This window comes from Maniola jurtina, chromosome 14 (assembly GCF_905333055.1).
Source record: "Maniola jurtina chromosome 14, ilManJurt1.1, whole genome shotgun sequence".
Classification (NCBI taxonomy): Eukaryota; Metazoa; Arthropoda; class Insecta; order Lepidoptera; family Nymphalidae; genus Maniola; species Maniola jurtina.
Window position 1 is genome coordinate 9,490,653 of NC_060042.1, and position 16,323 is coordinate 9,506,975.

The 16,323-nt window shown below is 35.0% G+C and overlaps 2 protein-coding genes across 3 annotated transcripts in view; one reads left to right on the forward strand and one right to left on the reverse strand.

Annotated features, from left to right (window-relative positions):
- Positions 1 to 11,006, forward strand: part of LOC123871957 — a 33,695-nt gene extending 22,689 nt beyond the window's left edge. The window contains exons 2-4 of the mRNA XM_045916031.1: positions 2,137 to 2,274; positions 6,855 to 7,041; positions 8,522 to 11,006. Of these exons, the coding sequence (XP_045771987.1) occupies positions 2,137 to 2,274; positions 6,855 to 7,041; positions 8,522 to 8,579 (383 nt within the window). The 3' untranslated portion in view covers positions 8,580 to 11,006. The remainder of the gene's footprint in view (positions 1 to 2,136; positions 2,275 to 6,854; positions 7,042 to 8,521) is intronic.
- An 877-nt stretch (positions 11,007 to 11,883) lies between these two features.
- Positions 11,884 to 16,080, reverse strand: LOC123871956. 2 transcript variants are annotated; one of them, XM_045916029.1, is made up of 7 exons: positions 15,897 to 16,080; positions 15,570 to 15,780; positions 14,985 to 15,299; positions 14,167 to 14,272; positions 13,613 to 13,728; positions 12,756 to 12,814; positions 11,884 to 12,064 (listed from the first exon to the last, which is right to left on the reverse strand). In XM_045916029.1, exons 2-7 carry the CDS (start codon positions 15,756 to 15,758, stop codon positions 11,989 to 11,991), a joined length of 861 nt encoding a protein of 286 aa, XP_045771985.1. In that variant the 5' UTR covers positions 15,759 to 15,780; positions 15,897 to 16,080; the 3' UTR covers positions 11,884 to 11,988. The 2 variants fall into 2 exon arrangements, with proteins under 2 accessions (XP_045771985.1, XP_045771986.1); XM_045916030.1 differs by having other exon boundaries at positions 15,875 to 16,080.
- Between the last annotated feature and the right edge of the window lie 243 nt (positions 16,081 to 16,323).

A 16,323-nucleotide genomic window follows, 5' to 3' on the forward strand; every position in this document is an offset into this window, starting at 1 on the left:
TATTTTAGTTATGCACCTATATATATATATATATATATATATACATGTATATAAGAGAACAATGAACATGCAAAACTTAAGTTTTTCAGTCAGTCAGTCAGTTACCCCTTTTATTACTTACCATTAGGTATGTATTAACATAGCACTATACATCATATTGAAAATCATAACTCGCACAAGTGCACCTATAATCCTTAACTCAGTAAATTAATTAGGTATTATTTAAAATATTTAATACAGTGATATTTATACATATTTTAGTTATTTTAATGGATATAATAATAATGTAAGCGTCAGAAAAAGACTGGTTGTATGCAGTGACATCATTCCACTTAGAAAACCATTATGTTTTATTTGTAACGTAACTTTTCTGCCTACTCAATATTTAATGGCTATAATAACTAGTTAAAGTCCACGCAAGATGCAATGTCCTACAAAAATAATACACGCTACAGGTTTTTGTGATAGGGAATTATCTCAAATAATAATAATTATATATCACGCAACATCACTATAATACTATTTTTAATACAAATTTAATAATGTAACTACTTATTTCTTGCTTGAGTTTGCAACTCTACGAATACGATTCTTGGTTTACCTTTGCGGCGTTTAGTATAATGCATCTAAACGACCTAAACCGTTAAATGTACCTAACATTTGTCTATCCATTTTATCTCTTTGTCTATAGGTATTTACTAATAGCCTACAGTAAGTATAACCTACTGGAAAAAGTACCTAATCTAAATGGAGTAACTAAATCTTCACTACTAGTCTTCAATGAAGAATCCTCTTCAAAATATCTTTTACATTTCATAATCATGTTATAGTTAATTAGTTTGTATTTATTATCGTTTTTTTCTTAGGTTAGATTTTGTGGGCCCAGTCCCTAGTCGTACATATATTGTGCAAAATCCATATTCATAATATTATAAATGCGAAAGTGTGTCTGTTTGTCTGCTAGCTTTTTAAGGCCTAACTGCAGTTTAACCGATTTTAATGAAATTTTGTACAGTGTTAGCTTACACCCTGGGGACGGACATCAGCTACTTTTACTAGTAAAAACAAAGAGTTCCTACGGGATTTTTAGAAAATCTAAATCCATGTGGACGAAGTCGCGGGCATCATCTAGTATTTTATACTTAGTTAAATTAAGATGCGTCATTGCTTCAGTGTTCCCACGGCAGATCCTAAGATTCTTGTTTAAGCCAATGAACTATTCAAACACTATTATAGGCAACGATTACAGGTAATACTTGTTCTAGCTCCCTTATTTGTAAATCGGAGATGAATAAAAAGAGCTAAAGCTTATTTTAGTTTGGAGACTGGTCTGATTTCATATCTCTGTAGTTGCAACTTGCGATCTTGTTTTTCCTAGGTAGTTAGTCTACATAGGCACCATATTTAAAACTAAGTCGCTTCCCGCCGTCTGTCCCTCTGTACGCTTAGATCTTTTAAACTACGCAACGGATTTTAATGCGGTTTTCATCAATAGATAGATTCAAGACGAAGGTTTATACGTATAGTTTACTATTGTTTTTAACCCCCGACCAAAAAAGAGGGGTGTTATAAGTTTGATGTGTGTATCTGTGTATCTGTCTGTGGCATCGTAACTAATGAATGAAATGAATGAAACAACTAAACTAATGAATCGATTTTAATTTAGTTTTTTTTTGTTTAAAAGGTGGCTTGATCGAGAGTGTTCTTAGCTATAATTCAAGAAAATCGGTTCAGCTGTTTGAAAGTTATCAGCTCTTTTCTAGTTATTACTGTAATCTTCACTTGTCGGGGGTGTTATAAATTTTTAATTTACACTTATTTTACTTTTGTGTTAATTTGTTGAAATATGATCATAAATGTTCAACATGTCGCGGTCAGAAGAAATCAAGCCGACTGAGAACTTTCATCGAAAATGCTGTCTTATTCTTTTGAAATCAAATAACCACATTGACACCACATATCTACTCATGTGACCACATTACTTAGTATCTACAATCTACATATATCTATACATTGCCCCGTGTGAAGCCGGGGCGGGTCCCTAGTCCAATATAAAATTCATAACTACTGTAGACTTTTCAAAGTGTTATCTTGAGGCTGGTATGATTATTATTTATGGTGTATTTTCTTTCCCAGGACTGGCGTGTGCAATAGCTGGAGGCGTACAATACTCCAACTGGTCAGCATCGCCCACGCCAACACCCGAGAGCGAGAGTGGTGTGTCGACGCTTATCATCGGCGGAGTATTGCTGTGCGTTGGATTACTGTTTGCAGGTTAGTTTACTAAGTGTTTACGCCTTAATAACGCCTGGTATCTCCTTGGCAGTTCTTGAATCTCAATTCCTTATAATTGCACCTAAAACGCTAATGAATTTCTCATTACCGAGAGCTTCTCGGTAGATGTTGAGGTTCTAAGGCACCTACGAGAATGGAACTTTACGCCAAGCGCAGTGTTGGCAAACACCCCAGCACAGACGACATCAAACGAGTCGCAGGATTCAGGCGGCGGCGCAAGACTGTCGTATGGAGGAAATCCGTACAAGAAACCTATGTCCAGCAATGGATGTCTTTTGGAGGACGGTGATGATGATGAGATATCAGGGATCTCTCATCATATACGGGATCTATCATCGTCGTCAATACTATCGTTTGTTATATCTCGAGAAATAAAATTGTTGACCTGTCCGCCAAAAGAGAATTGTATAACGAACTGAAACATTTACTCAAGTGTATTGAATTTAACATTTAAATGGGTTTCTTGGTCATAATTTACAAACAAATTGACATCGATTTACGAGTCTTAACGGACTCAAACCAATTCATCCCACGCCTCATAAAACTCGAATTGCGTATCGAGAATGTTCATCTTCTGTGGCATTGTGTCTTGACTCTTGTGACAGTTTCATATGGAAATAGCGTTTACCTTTTGTTTGGACAGTCTTTCTATTGTTTCGGATGCCGTGGTATGCTAACTGCGCATACCGACGCTTAGGTTTGAATCTATAGAGCGCACTTTGATTTTGCTTAGACTTAAGTTTCAGTTAAAACGAGACAGATTTATGCCAGTTGTATAACGCTGTCTCGTTTTAACAGTATCTTAAGTCTGAGCAATGAGCATTCATATTTCGAATCATTTGCCGAATCCCCATATTGGAGCCGTACCCAAGTAAAGAACGCTCATTCATTCGCTACGAAGATAATAATTTGTATACATGTACATTGTACAGATACCATTAATTCAATAGTAGCTAGGCGGCAACGCTTTGTACCAAAAAACAGGGGCCCCGTAATATACTGTTCAGTAGTATTTTTTATAACCCCAAAGTAGATCGTTATGTGCCAACAAAAACAAATTGTTTTCTCAAACAAGCAGCAGACCTTGGATAGACGATGTGGTGAATCTAAATCGTATTGCATGGGGCTAGTGATGCTTATTACTTGCTATAAAACACCAACTTGAATCGTGGGGAGTTCGAAGTCTAATTGGGGCTTGTTCCAATCGGCATCATACCATACTATCTTATTGTATCGTATTGTTTGTCTGTCTGTTCGTTACATAAGCGTTCGAGTATAGTTTTTGGTGTTGAAACAACAACTATAACCAACAACTACTGTACAAAGGTGTAGATGTTGTTGGCACTTGAATGAAGGTTTCTGGTATATTACCATCAACTGCAATAGGTGCCATGCGATTCTAATTGCAAAGCAGACAAACATCTATGCCGGCCACCGTGCATTAGCTAGGTATTTTATAAAGAATTGTATGTAAAATGTTAAATGTAAAAAAAATCATGACACGTACATTTTTTTTTTTTCAATTAAATACTTAATAATTTAACAAAATATAATATTTATTTATTTTATTGTCTTTTTATTGAATTATTTCTCGAAAATCTACAATCTACATATTCTAAGAAAACTATTATAAGCTAAATGTTTTAAAAAAACTAAATGTTTTAGTAATGTCGGATCAACTTTATTGAAAGATCATTAATAAGTCCATCAGTCTATTAGTGTGATAACTTGATAAGCGTTGGGCGTCTATATCAGGAAGTGTCAAGTCACCTGAGTAATGAGTAATGACTTTGATTCACCTGACCTTAACCTTCAGACCTGTTGGCATTTAGGTACGGGTGCATTTAGAGGAAATTTTCACGAAAGAAGTCACAAGTCACAACAGCTTAAAACTACAGGCAACTTTGTAGCTTTTGACGCTTTCACCTTTACCTCATTTCAAGGCTATTTTTAGTATTTTATCCTTTGTGGTTTGTGGCACTTATACAAAAGTTGCTCGTTAAACTATAACCGGCGAAAATAGATGTCTTGTTAATTTGGAAATTCTGTTGGTTTATTCAGGTTTTTAGGGTTCCGTACCTCAAAAGGAAAACGGAACCCTTATAGGATCACTTTGTTGTCTGTCTGTCTGTCAAGAAACCTATAGGGTCTTTCCCGTTGACCTAGAATCATGAAATTTGGTAGGTAGGTAGGTCTTATAGCACAAGTACAGGAATAAATCTGAAAACCGCGAATTTGTGGTTACATCATTAAAAAAAATTTAAAAGTGTTTCAATTTTCAAAGTAAGATAACTATACCAAGTGGGGTATCGTAATATGAAAGGGCTTTACCTGTACATTTTAAAACAGATTTTTATTTATTTTTATGTATAGTTTTTGATTTATCGTGCAAAATGTTGGAAAAATACCCGAGTACAGAACCCTCGGTGCGCGAGTCTGACTCACAGTTGGTTGGTTTTTTATACCAGTCGTACTCGTTGGTACGGTTGGTAAAAATGTTGGTTTTTACTTACTATGTTGTTTTGATTCTTGACGCAAAATGGTTCCATATTTGTTAGATACGAGTATGTCTCCCGAATATCTATCTTTCATTTATAGAAAATATAGATCATCTAATATAAACAGATCATGTACCATTAGGTACCTACTCGTAGAATGAACATTTCCGTTCCAGTACTAATGTAATTCGCTCTGCTATTACGGTCTAATCCATTTCTATTTCATGATTCAAATGCAAAGTAGGTAAGTCTCAGTAAAATGCCCTTCATTCGCATCGGAAACATCCTTGAAACGTATCGCACAGTCACGACTGTTGTCGCCGCATGCGGAAACGTTATAAATATATTATCGCGTACCTACGGTCAACTGCAGTCTGCAAGAGTCAAAACACTCCTTGAAATTCCCGAGTGCAATTTTAATTGCCTTGGATTATCGCCAAAAGTTCATACAGTAATTAACTGAGTCCTTGTTATTGACAGATTTATGGGGCATAACCTAAATTGTATCTATAATCTTGTTTATATTATCGATTCACCTCCAATCATGCTCCAATACACAGTCTTTACTGGTCGGAATTGGGTTACTTACACCCACTTGTTTAAGTAGTGTGGGTACAACACCAGCGTAATTTGTGGGGCTATCGTCTTTTGCGTCGTGAATAAATTTACACACAAAATTAGTTTTGATGCGTAATAATTAAGTTTATCACGCTATTTACAAGCCATACTTGCCAGAAGTTTTCATACCAGAGTAACTTGTTAGCCTTTGTAAGGGTCAAGAACAGTTTTAATAGCTTTCTTTTGTATGATAAATAACCAAAAACGTTTTGATAAATTTTATTTGTTTATTACTATTTGCGTTGAAAATGAAAAGCAAGGTCACCCGCATTCATTTAAACCTATTAAATTATTCAGCGCGGAATCTTCAAAACTGCTATGAATCTTTTATGCGTGAGTTACGAAATTATTATGAGTTTATGCTCAAAACATGGCAAGTGTCCGGCCGTTGCGATGAATAATTTCTAAATCTAAATGCCGAAACAGTTTTAGCCATTTCGAATGGGTCGTCTTTGACACATTACTCTGATTTAATTTTGAGTTCCTGAAAAAAAGCCTGTTTAGACTTAGAGGCAGGCATTTCCCAAAAAGATACTGGATTTGATTTATTTATAGGTACGCTCTTTCAGTTTCATGTGTCTGGAATAATATTTAGAAATTTCTAAAGCTCCTTAACATGATATGATACCTACTTTCGAAACCAGTTACACGGGTTTGCAATAATTTTTCTTTTCGCATTAACTGATTGCTGTGAATTATTATCTTCTTTACCTAACGGTTCAATAACCTCTACAAAACGAAATTTGAATTCTTCAATTAACATATTACAGTCTGGGACGGTTCATCATAAAAGTACCTACTATTATTTTCTAAGTGCAGCAGTTACATCCCACGCAGATATTCTTTGTTAGAAGCTTATGCTATCAATTTAATTGTAATCTATTTATTCACTCCGTGTTAGGTATCTCGTGTTATATTTAAGAAGTGATGTTGTCACTAGTAATATTATAACTAAACGGTAATAATTAAAGGTAGTAATTAAACGGTAGATTGACAATTGACTTCATTTCTTACAATTTATCGGCCTGGTTTTAGTGACATTGTAATGTTACGGAGTCATTATAGTGACATAAAAAATCTAGGTATATTACGAGTGAAGTTGGCAGTGAGAGACGTCATGCGTTCTGATTGGTCAATTCTTTCTCAACCATCGTTTTCAACATCGGAAACGAACCAATAATCTAACGATCAGTGAAATTGTCAAAATATCACTGTAGTGTCCCCGTGACATTATAATGACACTAAAGCCAGACCGTTAAATTGTAAGAAATGATGTCGATGGACAATCTACCGTTTAATTATAATATCACTAGTGAGATTGTAATATCACGGCTTTGAAAATATACCTGCGACATATATACAATAGCCCTTCTATAGGTACTAATTTAGTTGAAGCATTTGAAGTTGCTTTCAATGATCATGATAATGTTTCAATTGTTGTAGCAATGGGCATTTGGGCATGGTCTGCTCGCTGGGGAGGCGGTAACGAGACTCCGGCCAGCGGAGCCGCCGCGCTCACAGCGCTCAACCCGTCCACCGACCCGCTGGTGGCCGCGCAGTACGCGCCGGTGCGGGACGCGCCGCCCGCGCCCGACGACGAGATGCGCAACCTCATGGACAATAAGGAATGGTAAGGTTTATTGATACACGCACACTACACATACATACTCGTTCACACAGGCTGCGTAAGCTAAGACGTAGCGCGTACCATTGCGTTGTAACTTGTGTAATGTATGAAACATGGCACACCGCTTGCGTAAAGCATGGACTATGCGTAACCCGGTGTGGTAGGGGCTTACGCGCGTGTGAATCGGCCTTAAAGGTATGCTTACATGGGCAATTGAAATTCCTCAATTCCCGGCAATAAAGTCAATTGTGACGTCACGACAACATGAAGCAATTTACTGCAATACCTGGAAATTTCAGCAATGTTACGCGAAATAATCGCTCCCGATTTCTCCAGATTGATCTATACGTGTTGCCGAGCAACAGTTGCTTAAAAAAATTGCCCATGTAAGCGCACCATAAGTAAATTAATCTCGAGACCGTTCAAGTGATACCTAAGTACCAGTCTTGGAGAAGAAGACGTCCAACCATTGGCGACTTTTGCGATCACAAATGAATCTTGTATAAATACTGCTTTTGTCTTTATTTAAATAAAATTATACCAGTGCTTTTGAATCGTCTAACTAATTTGCCCAGAATGCCGTCCCTACCAAAAAGAACCAGCAAGAAACTCGGCGGTTGCTCTTTTCAAATGTTCAATTTGCAAATAATAATATGCCATACTGTTATAAGCAATTGCAGGAGCGAGTCAAATCGATGCTTTATTGCATAAGATTGCATTCATTTTTCTTCGTACCTTTAGGTACCGAAACAAAGGAAGGGAAACGTAGACATTTAAATAGGACATTTGTGTAGATTTACACTAATATCTTTATAATGCGTAGCAAAATAGTGTACGATAAACATGACATGAGCCGTGACTGAAATCACAGGCTTGTTTACTTGTCGATACAAAGGATTGGGTCTATTGTGCCACGGCCGGTGTAGAAGTCAGTTACGCTTCACGTTATACCTTTGTCTTGCACGTGTTTACATAACTTTTCTTAGAGCTACGCCGTGCCTTTACACCTTTGCAAGTAGATTCTTGAAGTTGGCTAATCGAATCATATCAGCTCAGAAAAAAATGGATGTCAGCAAAGATTAATATGGGTTTGGTTCAACTGAAAATCATGCTGTTTGTTCTTTTTCACAAGAAACTCTGTAAAAGAGAAAGCTCACTGTTATTGCACTACTCTTTTGCAGAGTTTCCTGTGGTAAAGAACAGCAGTGCAGGTTATACGAGATAAAAGCACTGCTTACCCCAGTTGAAAGAGCTTAATGGTCATTTTTCAACATGACCTGCCGGTAAATAGGTACCTACCTACCCTGGCTTAGTTGCACGCCACTGCATTTTTCTAGCCCTGTCAACTTAGTTGTGTCAATCAAATTAGCACCAATGTTCAGAACAAGATTTCCAACGTGTTTAAATCTTAACTCTGCAGACTTTCACTTTCGTGCTTATACAAAAAATAATAGGTGTGATATATTTTTTGTTTTATTTTCAGCTTGAGCAGTGCAGAAGAAAGCGACAAGATGTTAGATGGCCGGCCGTCGGTCGCATAAATACGACAAAAAGAGTGACACAGTTTCTCGCGAACAGGCGAGTCCTGATTAAAATGTCCACCTAAAATATTTTAATTTTCACGAAACGTACCTAAAGGGCTGCCCAGACGGTCAAGCACGTACATTTGTGCTTGAGCCAAGCATTTTGACCGTTTACAAAACTTACTTGATGCTAGGTCAAGCAATTTGTACGTGCTTGACGGTGATTGATTGCGATTTTATATTTTTGCTTGACACGACGTTCGGACAGTGTTCGAGAAATAAGTAAAGTGTCGTTTGCTGCCTCAAGCTGCTTGATCAAGCAAAATAAAACTACGTGCTTGACCGTTTCGGAAGCCCTTACGCTCGTACGTAAATATCTGTGTAAGCAAAGAATTTATTTTTTTGACTAACGTCTGGAAGGACCCGTTTTGTAAAACAGTAAACTTTATTTTACTGTAAACATAAACAATATAACGGATATGTTTTGTAGGGTATATTTATCTGTAGTTGTGTTGCATTTTACGGTACAAAGTGTATGTGAAGCGGTTTTTTTTTCATTCGTTGTGATAATAATATTTATGAGTTACGACTATTTTTAGTCATTGCCTCTTGTTTGTATTGAAAAATCGGTATTTATTTTGCATTAACGACATAATGGCAAACCACAATCAACTACGCACTATAGTTTATACAGTAGAAAATGTTATTTTTCAGCAATCGAGGGAAGCCTCGATTGTGTAGCAATCCTGTAACATAGTTATTCCAATGTTCACACAATCGTAGGACTATCAATGTCAAATATATTTTCTTGGTGTTATACAGACGCTGTATATTCAAATATAAAAAAATATAGATTTTGATAGTTGATAATCGTAATTTACAAGACATGTGGCCAAATTATCGTCCAGATTTTAAAATTAGATATAATGTCCATATGTATGTAAACATTTTTCGATTAGATACCTAATTATTACTTAACTAAAATTTTATTAATGGCGTCATGTTGTAGGTACTAATGTAATGAATTTTTACTCTCTTTGATCTTTTAATCTTGGGGCATTACACCATGCATAAGGATTATTTTTAATTATTTAGTTCTTCAATTTGCGTTATTTTAAATAACTTTATTTTACGCTGTTTCATTAAATTGTACTTAAATAATAAAGTAAATAATATTTTTAATTATTTCTTTATTTTTTATTTCATTTATCATAGCAGAAAAATGTATGGTGGAGTGTATCCAGATTATGATTTTTCTTTTTAAGAAACTACACTTCGTCACTTTAACCTTCTATCGTCCTTTAATTTATGTAGAATCGATTCCTTAATTTTCTAAAAAAAAGCTTGGATCACAATTAAAAATTATAGTACTAGATAAGTACACTATTATTTCAAAAAATTATCAGAAACTGGCCATTTTATTTAAGGATATTTTTCAGTTAAGTAATTTGTTTGCAGAAATTAAGAAACTAGAAATTAAAGAACTTAGTTTGGTTTTTCAAAATGCAAAACGAAAAAAATGTGTTATCCCACTTTTGTTTAGGAGTGTAAGATCTAATTTTTTTTTAAGTAAGTACTTACGAATATTATGTTCATTTTGTGTTTGAGACCGTCCTTATTAGTTTTAAGTATAGATGTTATGTGCAAGGAAATCTGATACAATTTAATAACGGTATAATCCTAAAGGTTTCAATAATGTTATTTCGTAGCTCGCGTAGCGGCAAAAATGGTCACGGCAAAGAGCGAGTCGATCTTGCACACTCGCTTATAGCCCAGCGACGAAACTATCCCAACTACACACTCGCTCTCAACTCGTTGCTCGTCAACTCGTTTCTAGGTGTCGTCTCTCGGGTCGGATAAGTGCTTGCTTATTTTCAGCAGAGCGGTTGTGATGTCTGCCGCGTTGCCTCAACCGAGGGAATTACCGATATTAAATTGCATCACCACAGGTCCCATAGACCTTCCAGTCCTATAAATTTAGTTTTATCTATATGGCGTTAAAGATGGACTGTATAGCATTTAATTTAACGTATATGTAGGCTCACGATTGATATTAAAATGTATTCTAAGCTCTCTTTATTAAAAAAATATAGCATTCAATAAATAAGTAACATTTTGAAACTAACATCACAAAATTGTACTTGAAATATTTACTTTAAAAAGATTGTAAATAAAAGTAAAGCAGAGTTAAGCAAAACACAAGTTAGACATAAGCTATATTTTATTAATCAAGTTAATAAAAACTACTAAATATGTAATCTATATACAATTTTATTTATATTATTTTTATTTGTGGTGCAAATGAGATTTATATTATGGTGTATCGACTGTCGAATGATGTTATGTTATACTTATTTTAGTACTTAAAGTACATTATTTTGTAATATTTATGTGTAGGTACTTAATATATCTTCAATCTCCATTTCAATAAATATATGAAAATATACATGATATTTTATTTGGATCAAGATAATATTGATCAACATACCTACTTGTTTCTGTCAAAAATAGTCGATGGACAGTGGGCATTGGACAGTCTAATAGCTCAAAGCTAGAAATTAACGTTACCCACTTATATTTGACGCTAGGTAGGTAGAAAACGACTAGGTATAGTACACGACAGGTCGAGATGGCAATCGGGGTGGGGACGGCCCGCATAGCCCTCGCTTTAACAGTGCTCTCTCCGTCACTTACTCCATACAATCCTAGTCCCAATTTCATCTGAATATTAAGCAACCAAAGTCCATGAAATTTTGCAGACATATTCTAGAAACTAATATCTGTGCCTGTGGTGTTTTAGATTTTTCTAAAAATATACAGTTTTAAAATTACAGGGGCTCAAAGATTTGTTTGTGAATTTTTAAGACCGCGTAACTTTGAAACCGAATATTTTAACGGAAATCTGGAAAACCACAGAATTCCCAAATTCCATTGAGTATGATTGGTTGGTATTCTAATGAGAGACGAACTACGTTTGTATGGAGCGAGTGACGGAGAGACCCCTCTTAACACCGTGCGAAACGCGCAGGGCGTCCCCCCGCCTCATACCCCGATTACCATCTCAATCTGTCGTGTACTATATCTTTGATTTCACGAAGAATTATTACTTCCTACATCCATGATTTCATCTCACTCCTAGCCTAATATTTGACAGATGTTGATTCAGAATCAAACCGAAAGCTTCCTCATTTCATTCTGCCTTGGAGCTTGGTTGTAAAAAACTACTATTTTACTAAACGTTGTGTGGATTAAAAAAAGTAAAAAATCTGTAAGTATATGGTATTAAGAAATCTCTTATATTTCAAAAAGAAATGATCACAAATTAAAAAATAGGTACTTTTCTTATAAAGCAATATATTATTCAATAAACCGCAGTAATAATATAAAAGTATTCACTTGTAGATACAAATATTAAACTTAAAACTAGTCAGTCTATGTTCTCGCGGCGCCACCAGGGAACACCGGTTACTTCCTCTTCAGTGCAAACATTGCCAGTTGTGGGTCTGTAAGAAAAAAAAATACATTTTTATCAGGTTTTTTTTGAATCATAAAGTCAGCACTTTTTTACTAACATTACAATCTAGCCTATGAGTGAAGTTAATAAGCAATATTATGTTAACCTAAACTTAAAAACGGTTTTATTGAAACGAATATTACTAGATGCAAGCATTAGTTGACCTCTTTGAACTATAGATTTTTTTTTGATCAATTCTCATCTATTTTCTTAAAAAGCTTTAAACCTACCTACAGTGAAAATTTATTTAAACAACATTATTTATAATGACGTATTGGTTGTAATATCCAAAATGCAAGTCACAGCTACATGTAGCATAAAGACTTAACAGTGGTCATTACAACTACTGCCTTTTGGGGCCTAATAGCCACGGCCCCTTCAATGTTTATCAGATTTTGACTGTATTTATTTTAAAATTCTTAATTGGTCCAGTAGGTTCAGAGCAAATTGGCTGTAACAGGCGTACAGGACAGGTAAGGACAAAAGTATCCTATAAAGGTTCCTTTTTTTCATTTGAAAGTATGGAACCCTTAAAAGCTTTCATAACAGACTAGTGAGTATAAAATCTTTGATTTTGTAGGAACTACTTGTTCGTTGGGGCCCAACATATTCCACACAAAACTAAGGCCTCACATAGCTATGTGTGTAGTACTTTTATTGAATAATAATACATAACTCACCTATACATTTGGCTATGTAACGTTGATGGCAGCAAGGGGCAAGCTGTAACAGGCGCTTCCTGTAAAGTATTAATGAATATTATGTTAAAAATTCATCAAAATTGGTTTGTTATTTTTTGGGATAATCGTAAACATATAAATAAAGGTCGATCACAGAATCTCCTTTTTTACGTAGTTGATTACGGTTACATACATTTTGTCATGTCCACTATATTGTTTGTCATGAACTCACATAGCATAATATAAAGCTGAAATACTAATGAATATCTCAATTATGAAAATCTATTGAGTAGTTTGAGAACTATGTTTTGTGCGGGTTGAGATGAATAACCATGTGTTAAATAAACACTATACTCCCCCTATTTGGTTAAAATACCCATATTTGGTTAAAGTTATGAATAAATGAATGAATGTATATACTTTTATTGTACACCACTATAAATTGTATTTGAATACTACAAAGTATAAATATAGGCAGATAGGTACAATTTGGTGGCCCTATCACTTAATTGTGTGATGTTTCAGGGAAAGGGATCCTATTGGACTTCGTCTGTGTTGGTGTTTGCTGGCACGCGTGCTCTGCCTTTTTGGGCTGTTTTTTTTTTGTTAAAAGTGGCCGGGTTTTGTGTTTTGCTCATGTTTTTGGTGGTGGGACTGACTGGGAAGCGCTCTAAAGGGGTGCCATGTGTATGTAAATAACTACAAACTTGACATTGGCTAATTTTTGTAAAGCCAGACGAGAGAGAGAAAAAAAGGGATCCTATTGTCGGTTTTAGTTTCCAAAATAAAGGCCGCGCAACGCCCCGCGTCTCCCTACGAGAGCTCTTAGACATAGTTTGTATCAGAAAGTGGATCACCTGAATAGAGTGCATAGGAATATGCGCATTGGCGCGCAGCTTCCTCTGCCGCATCTCGCGCCGCACGCAGCACTGCACGCCCAGCAGCACGCCGCATACGCACGACGAGAGACAACCTACACATTTAAAAAAACTAATCAAGATATTTCAATATTATGTATGTTTGTATGTATGCAAGTTAGACATTAACCTCAAAATAAATAAAGTATTTTTGATCCTTGGGACCTTTGAAATCTATCCTCAAAAGTGGTCTCCCCTAGAACTTCGCCTTCCCCCTGCTTTCCCTCGCAAATATCTCCCCATCCATGGTTTTGCGTAATTTCTACAAATTTTTCTCATTCAAATTTTGCACATTATCACCAGGGTTAGTATAACTCAGAACCCAGATTTTAAAGCAAGGGATACAACAAATAAGTATTCTTATAATCCGAAACTAATAAGAATCACATAGAAAAGCTAAACAAAGTTACATTATGTACTGTCTAGTATATAACTAGTATAGAGTGAATGTCTACTATATCCCTTATTTTGTTAGGTTTCAACTCAATACTCACCAATGTAAACTAACACTCCAAGATCACCATTGCGATTGGTTCGCCTTAATACAATCCCAGCAATACATAGAGAAATTCCAGTTAATATACCAACTACAAATATAACCTGCAAAAGACAAAACTTCTGTTATGTATTTATTTGTGAAACAAATAACTACTATCACTAATGATAATAGCTGTAAAAGCTCAAAATCGAATTCTTTTAGACAAGTTATATGTGAAGAAGTGAGCCTGCATCATTTTAACCAAAGAAAATGAGTACTATTTTGATTAATGAAAATGGGTCATAATATGCAGAGATAAAATACATAAAAATTCTTTTCAGCAACACTTACTATTTTACTATTCAGTAAAATCTTTTAGCTATTTTATTACTTACTATTTTATTGTTAAAACTAAGTATATTATTTTCTAAAACAAAGAAAAGGGGGAGGCCTTTGCCTGTATTTGGGATGATCTCTGAAAAAAACAGTTATTTATACTTACTTATTTGAGGGAAAAAATATATTTACCTACATATATTTAATATTAAGGAAAAAACAGAAAATAAAATATGTATATTCAAAATTTAAAAAAAAGTTTTAGAGGTAGGCTAATATAAAAAAAGTATATTCTTTAAAAAAATCTAAATGTGAGTTTGTCAGTTTGTGTGTTACCTTGTTATAACTCAAGTATCAACCAATCTTGACAAAATTAAGCAGAGCTGAGCTTAAATGGCTTGCACCCTGAAGGAGTAAATAGGAGTCCTTGCAGAATCAGCAAAAGTAAAGCAATAAATTGTGAACAAAATAAAAGTATGATAAGTAAAAAATTCATACCTGTAAAATATAATAGCAGACATATTCAAATCCTGGACAATGACCTCCACAGGCACCTATGATAGGAACTTCTGGACTTAATGATGGCACGGTAAGGACTGGGGAATGGCTCATGGTGCGAGAGTGGTCTCCCTCGCACAGAGGTAGTGAGAATGCTGATGCACAGGGCGGAAATGAGTATGTACTGGACGGCAGTGGTACTGTTGTAAATTTGCTCTTTTTATGATTTCTCCATGATCCTGTAGCATATGGCATTTGGTAGACAGGTGATGGAGGGCCATATTCACGTTGAGTTGTTTGGTAATACTGTGGCACCTAGAATTTTTGTTAAAATTCACTTTCACTGTCACCTTTTTAGTAAAAAGTAGTTATTAGTAAGTAGTTAAAGTAAAAAATAGAAGACTTATGGAATCACTTTGTTGGTCTTTTTTTCAACATATCGCTTGTATATGCATTAAATAATGTATGAACTATACTTTTTTAATGTATCATTAAAGTTTAATATTTAATTTTTCAAATTAATTTTTCATTTATGACCTGTGTATCTTTGTTTACAAAACTTCAGTGACAATGTATTAAACTTACATGGTAGGGATTTTCTGATGTAGAACTACTCTCAACTCCTGTAAGTTGATACACAGGAGTGTTGCTATCTTCTGCCCATGGATATTTGGCCCTTTGTTGATTCGCCGACACTAACTGTTTGTCGCTCCGAGGAACCACGGTTGTTTGATATGGATGCACGCTCCGTGGCGATAGTTGTTGTTTGAGCATTTCAGTATGTAGAAAATATTACCTACAATCAGTTTATTTTAATTTACTTATTAATTCTAAAACAAACAATAACACATTAACAACAATAAAGAGTGGTGTATAAACAAAGTAACCAAAAAAAATTGTGATTTATCTTGCCTCATTATTGTAAGTTCATAAATTGAATCATTTATTACGCACAGATGCTAAATAATTAGCAATCATTTTGTTCACTGTTGGGATGTTTGTTGGATAGGCCCTTTTATTTTCTATTTATATTGTTTCAAAACTGACTGCATTGAATTGAATTTTTAAAGAAAAAACTTTAAAATTCAAATGACAATTGACAAACAAATCACTTCGATATCTGTCAGATTGACACTTGACATCACAGCTTGACATGCACTTGACAATATGGCTGAGGCATAGAATTTTTTTTTTCTCTATCGTCTGGCTTTACACTGATTAGCCAATGTCAAGTTTTACAAGTTATAGTTGTAAAATATAAGCAAATATAAGCCAGACGAGAGAGGAAAAAAAAAACATGCTATTAACGTGCCATGCTGACTCTCTAGTCTTTGACTGT

Excerpts from the sequence above, each read along its gene's own strand:
- LOC123871956 (XM_045916029.1), bottom strand. The coding sequence starts at position 15,758 with ATGCTCAAACAACAACTATCGCCACGGAGCGTGCATCCATATCAAACA. Across the intron at positions 15,300-15,569 it reads CATCAGAAAATCCCTACCAT|GTGCCACAGTATTACCAAAC; the intron begins GTAAGTTTAATA and ends CAAAAATTCTAG. Across the intron at positions 14,273-14,984 it reads TCTGCTATTATATTTTACAG|GTTATATTTGTAGTTGGTAT; the intron begins GTATGAATTTTT and ends TGTCTTTTGCAG.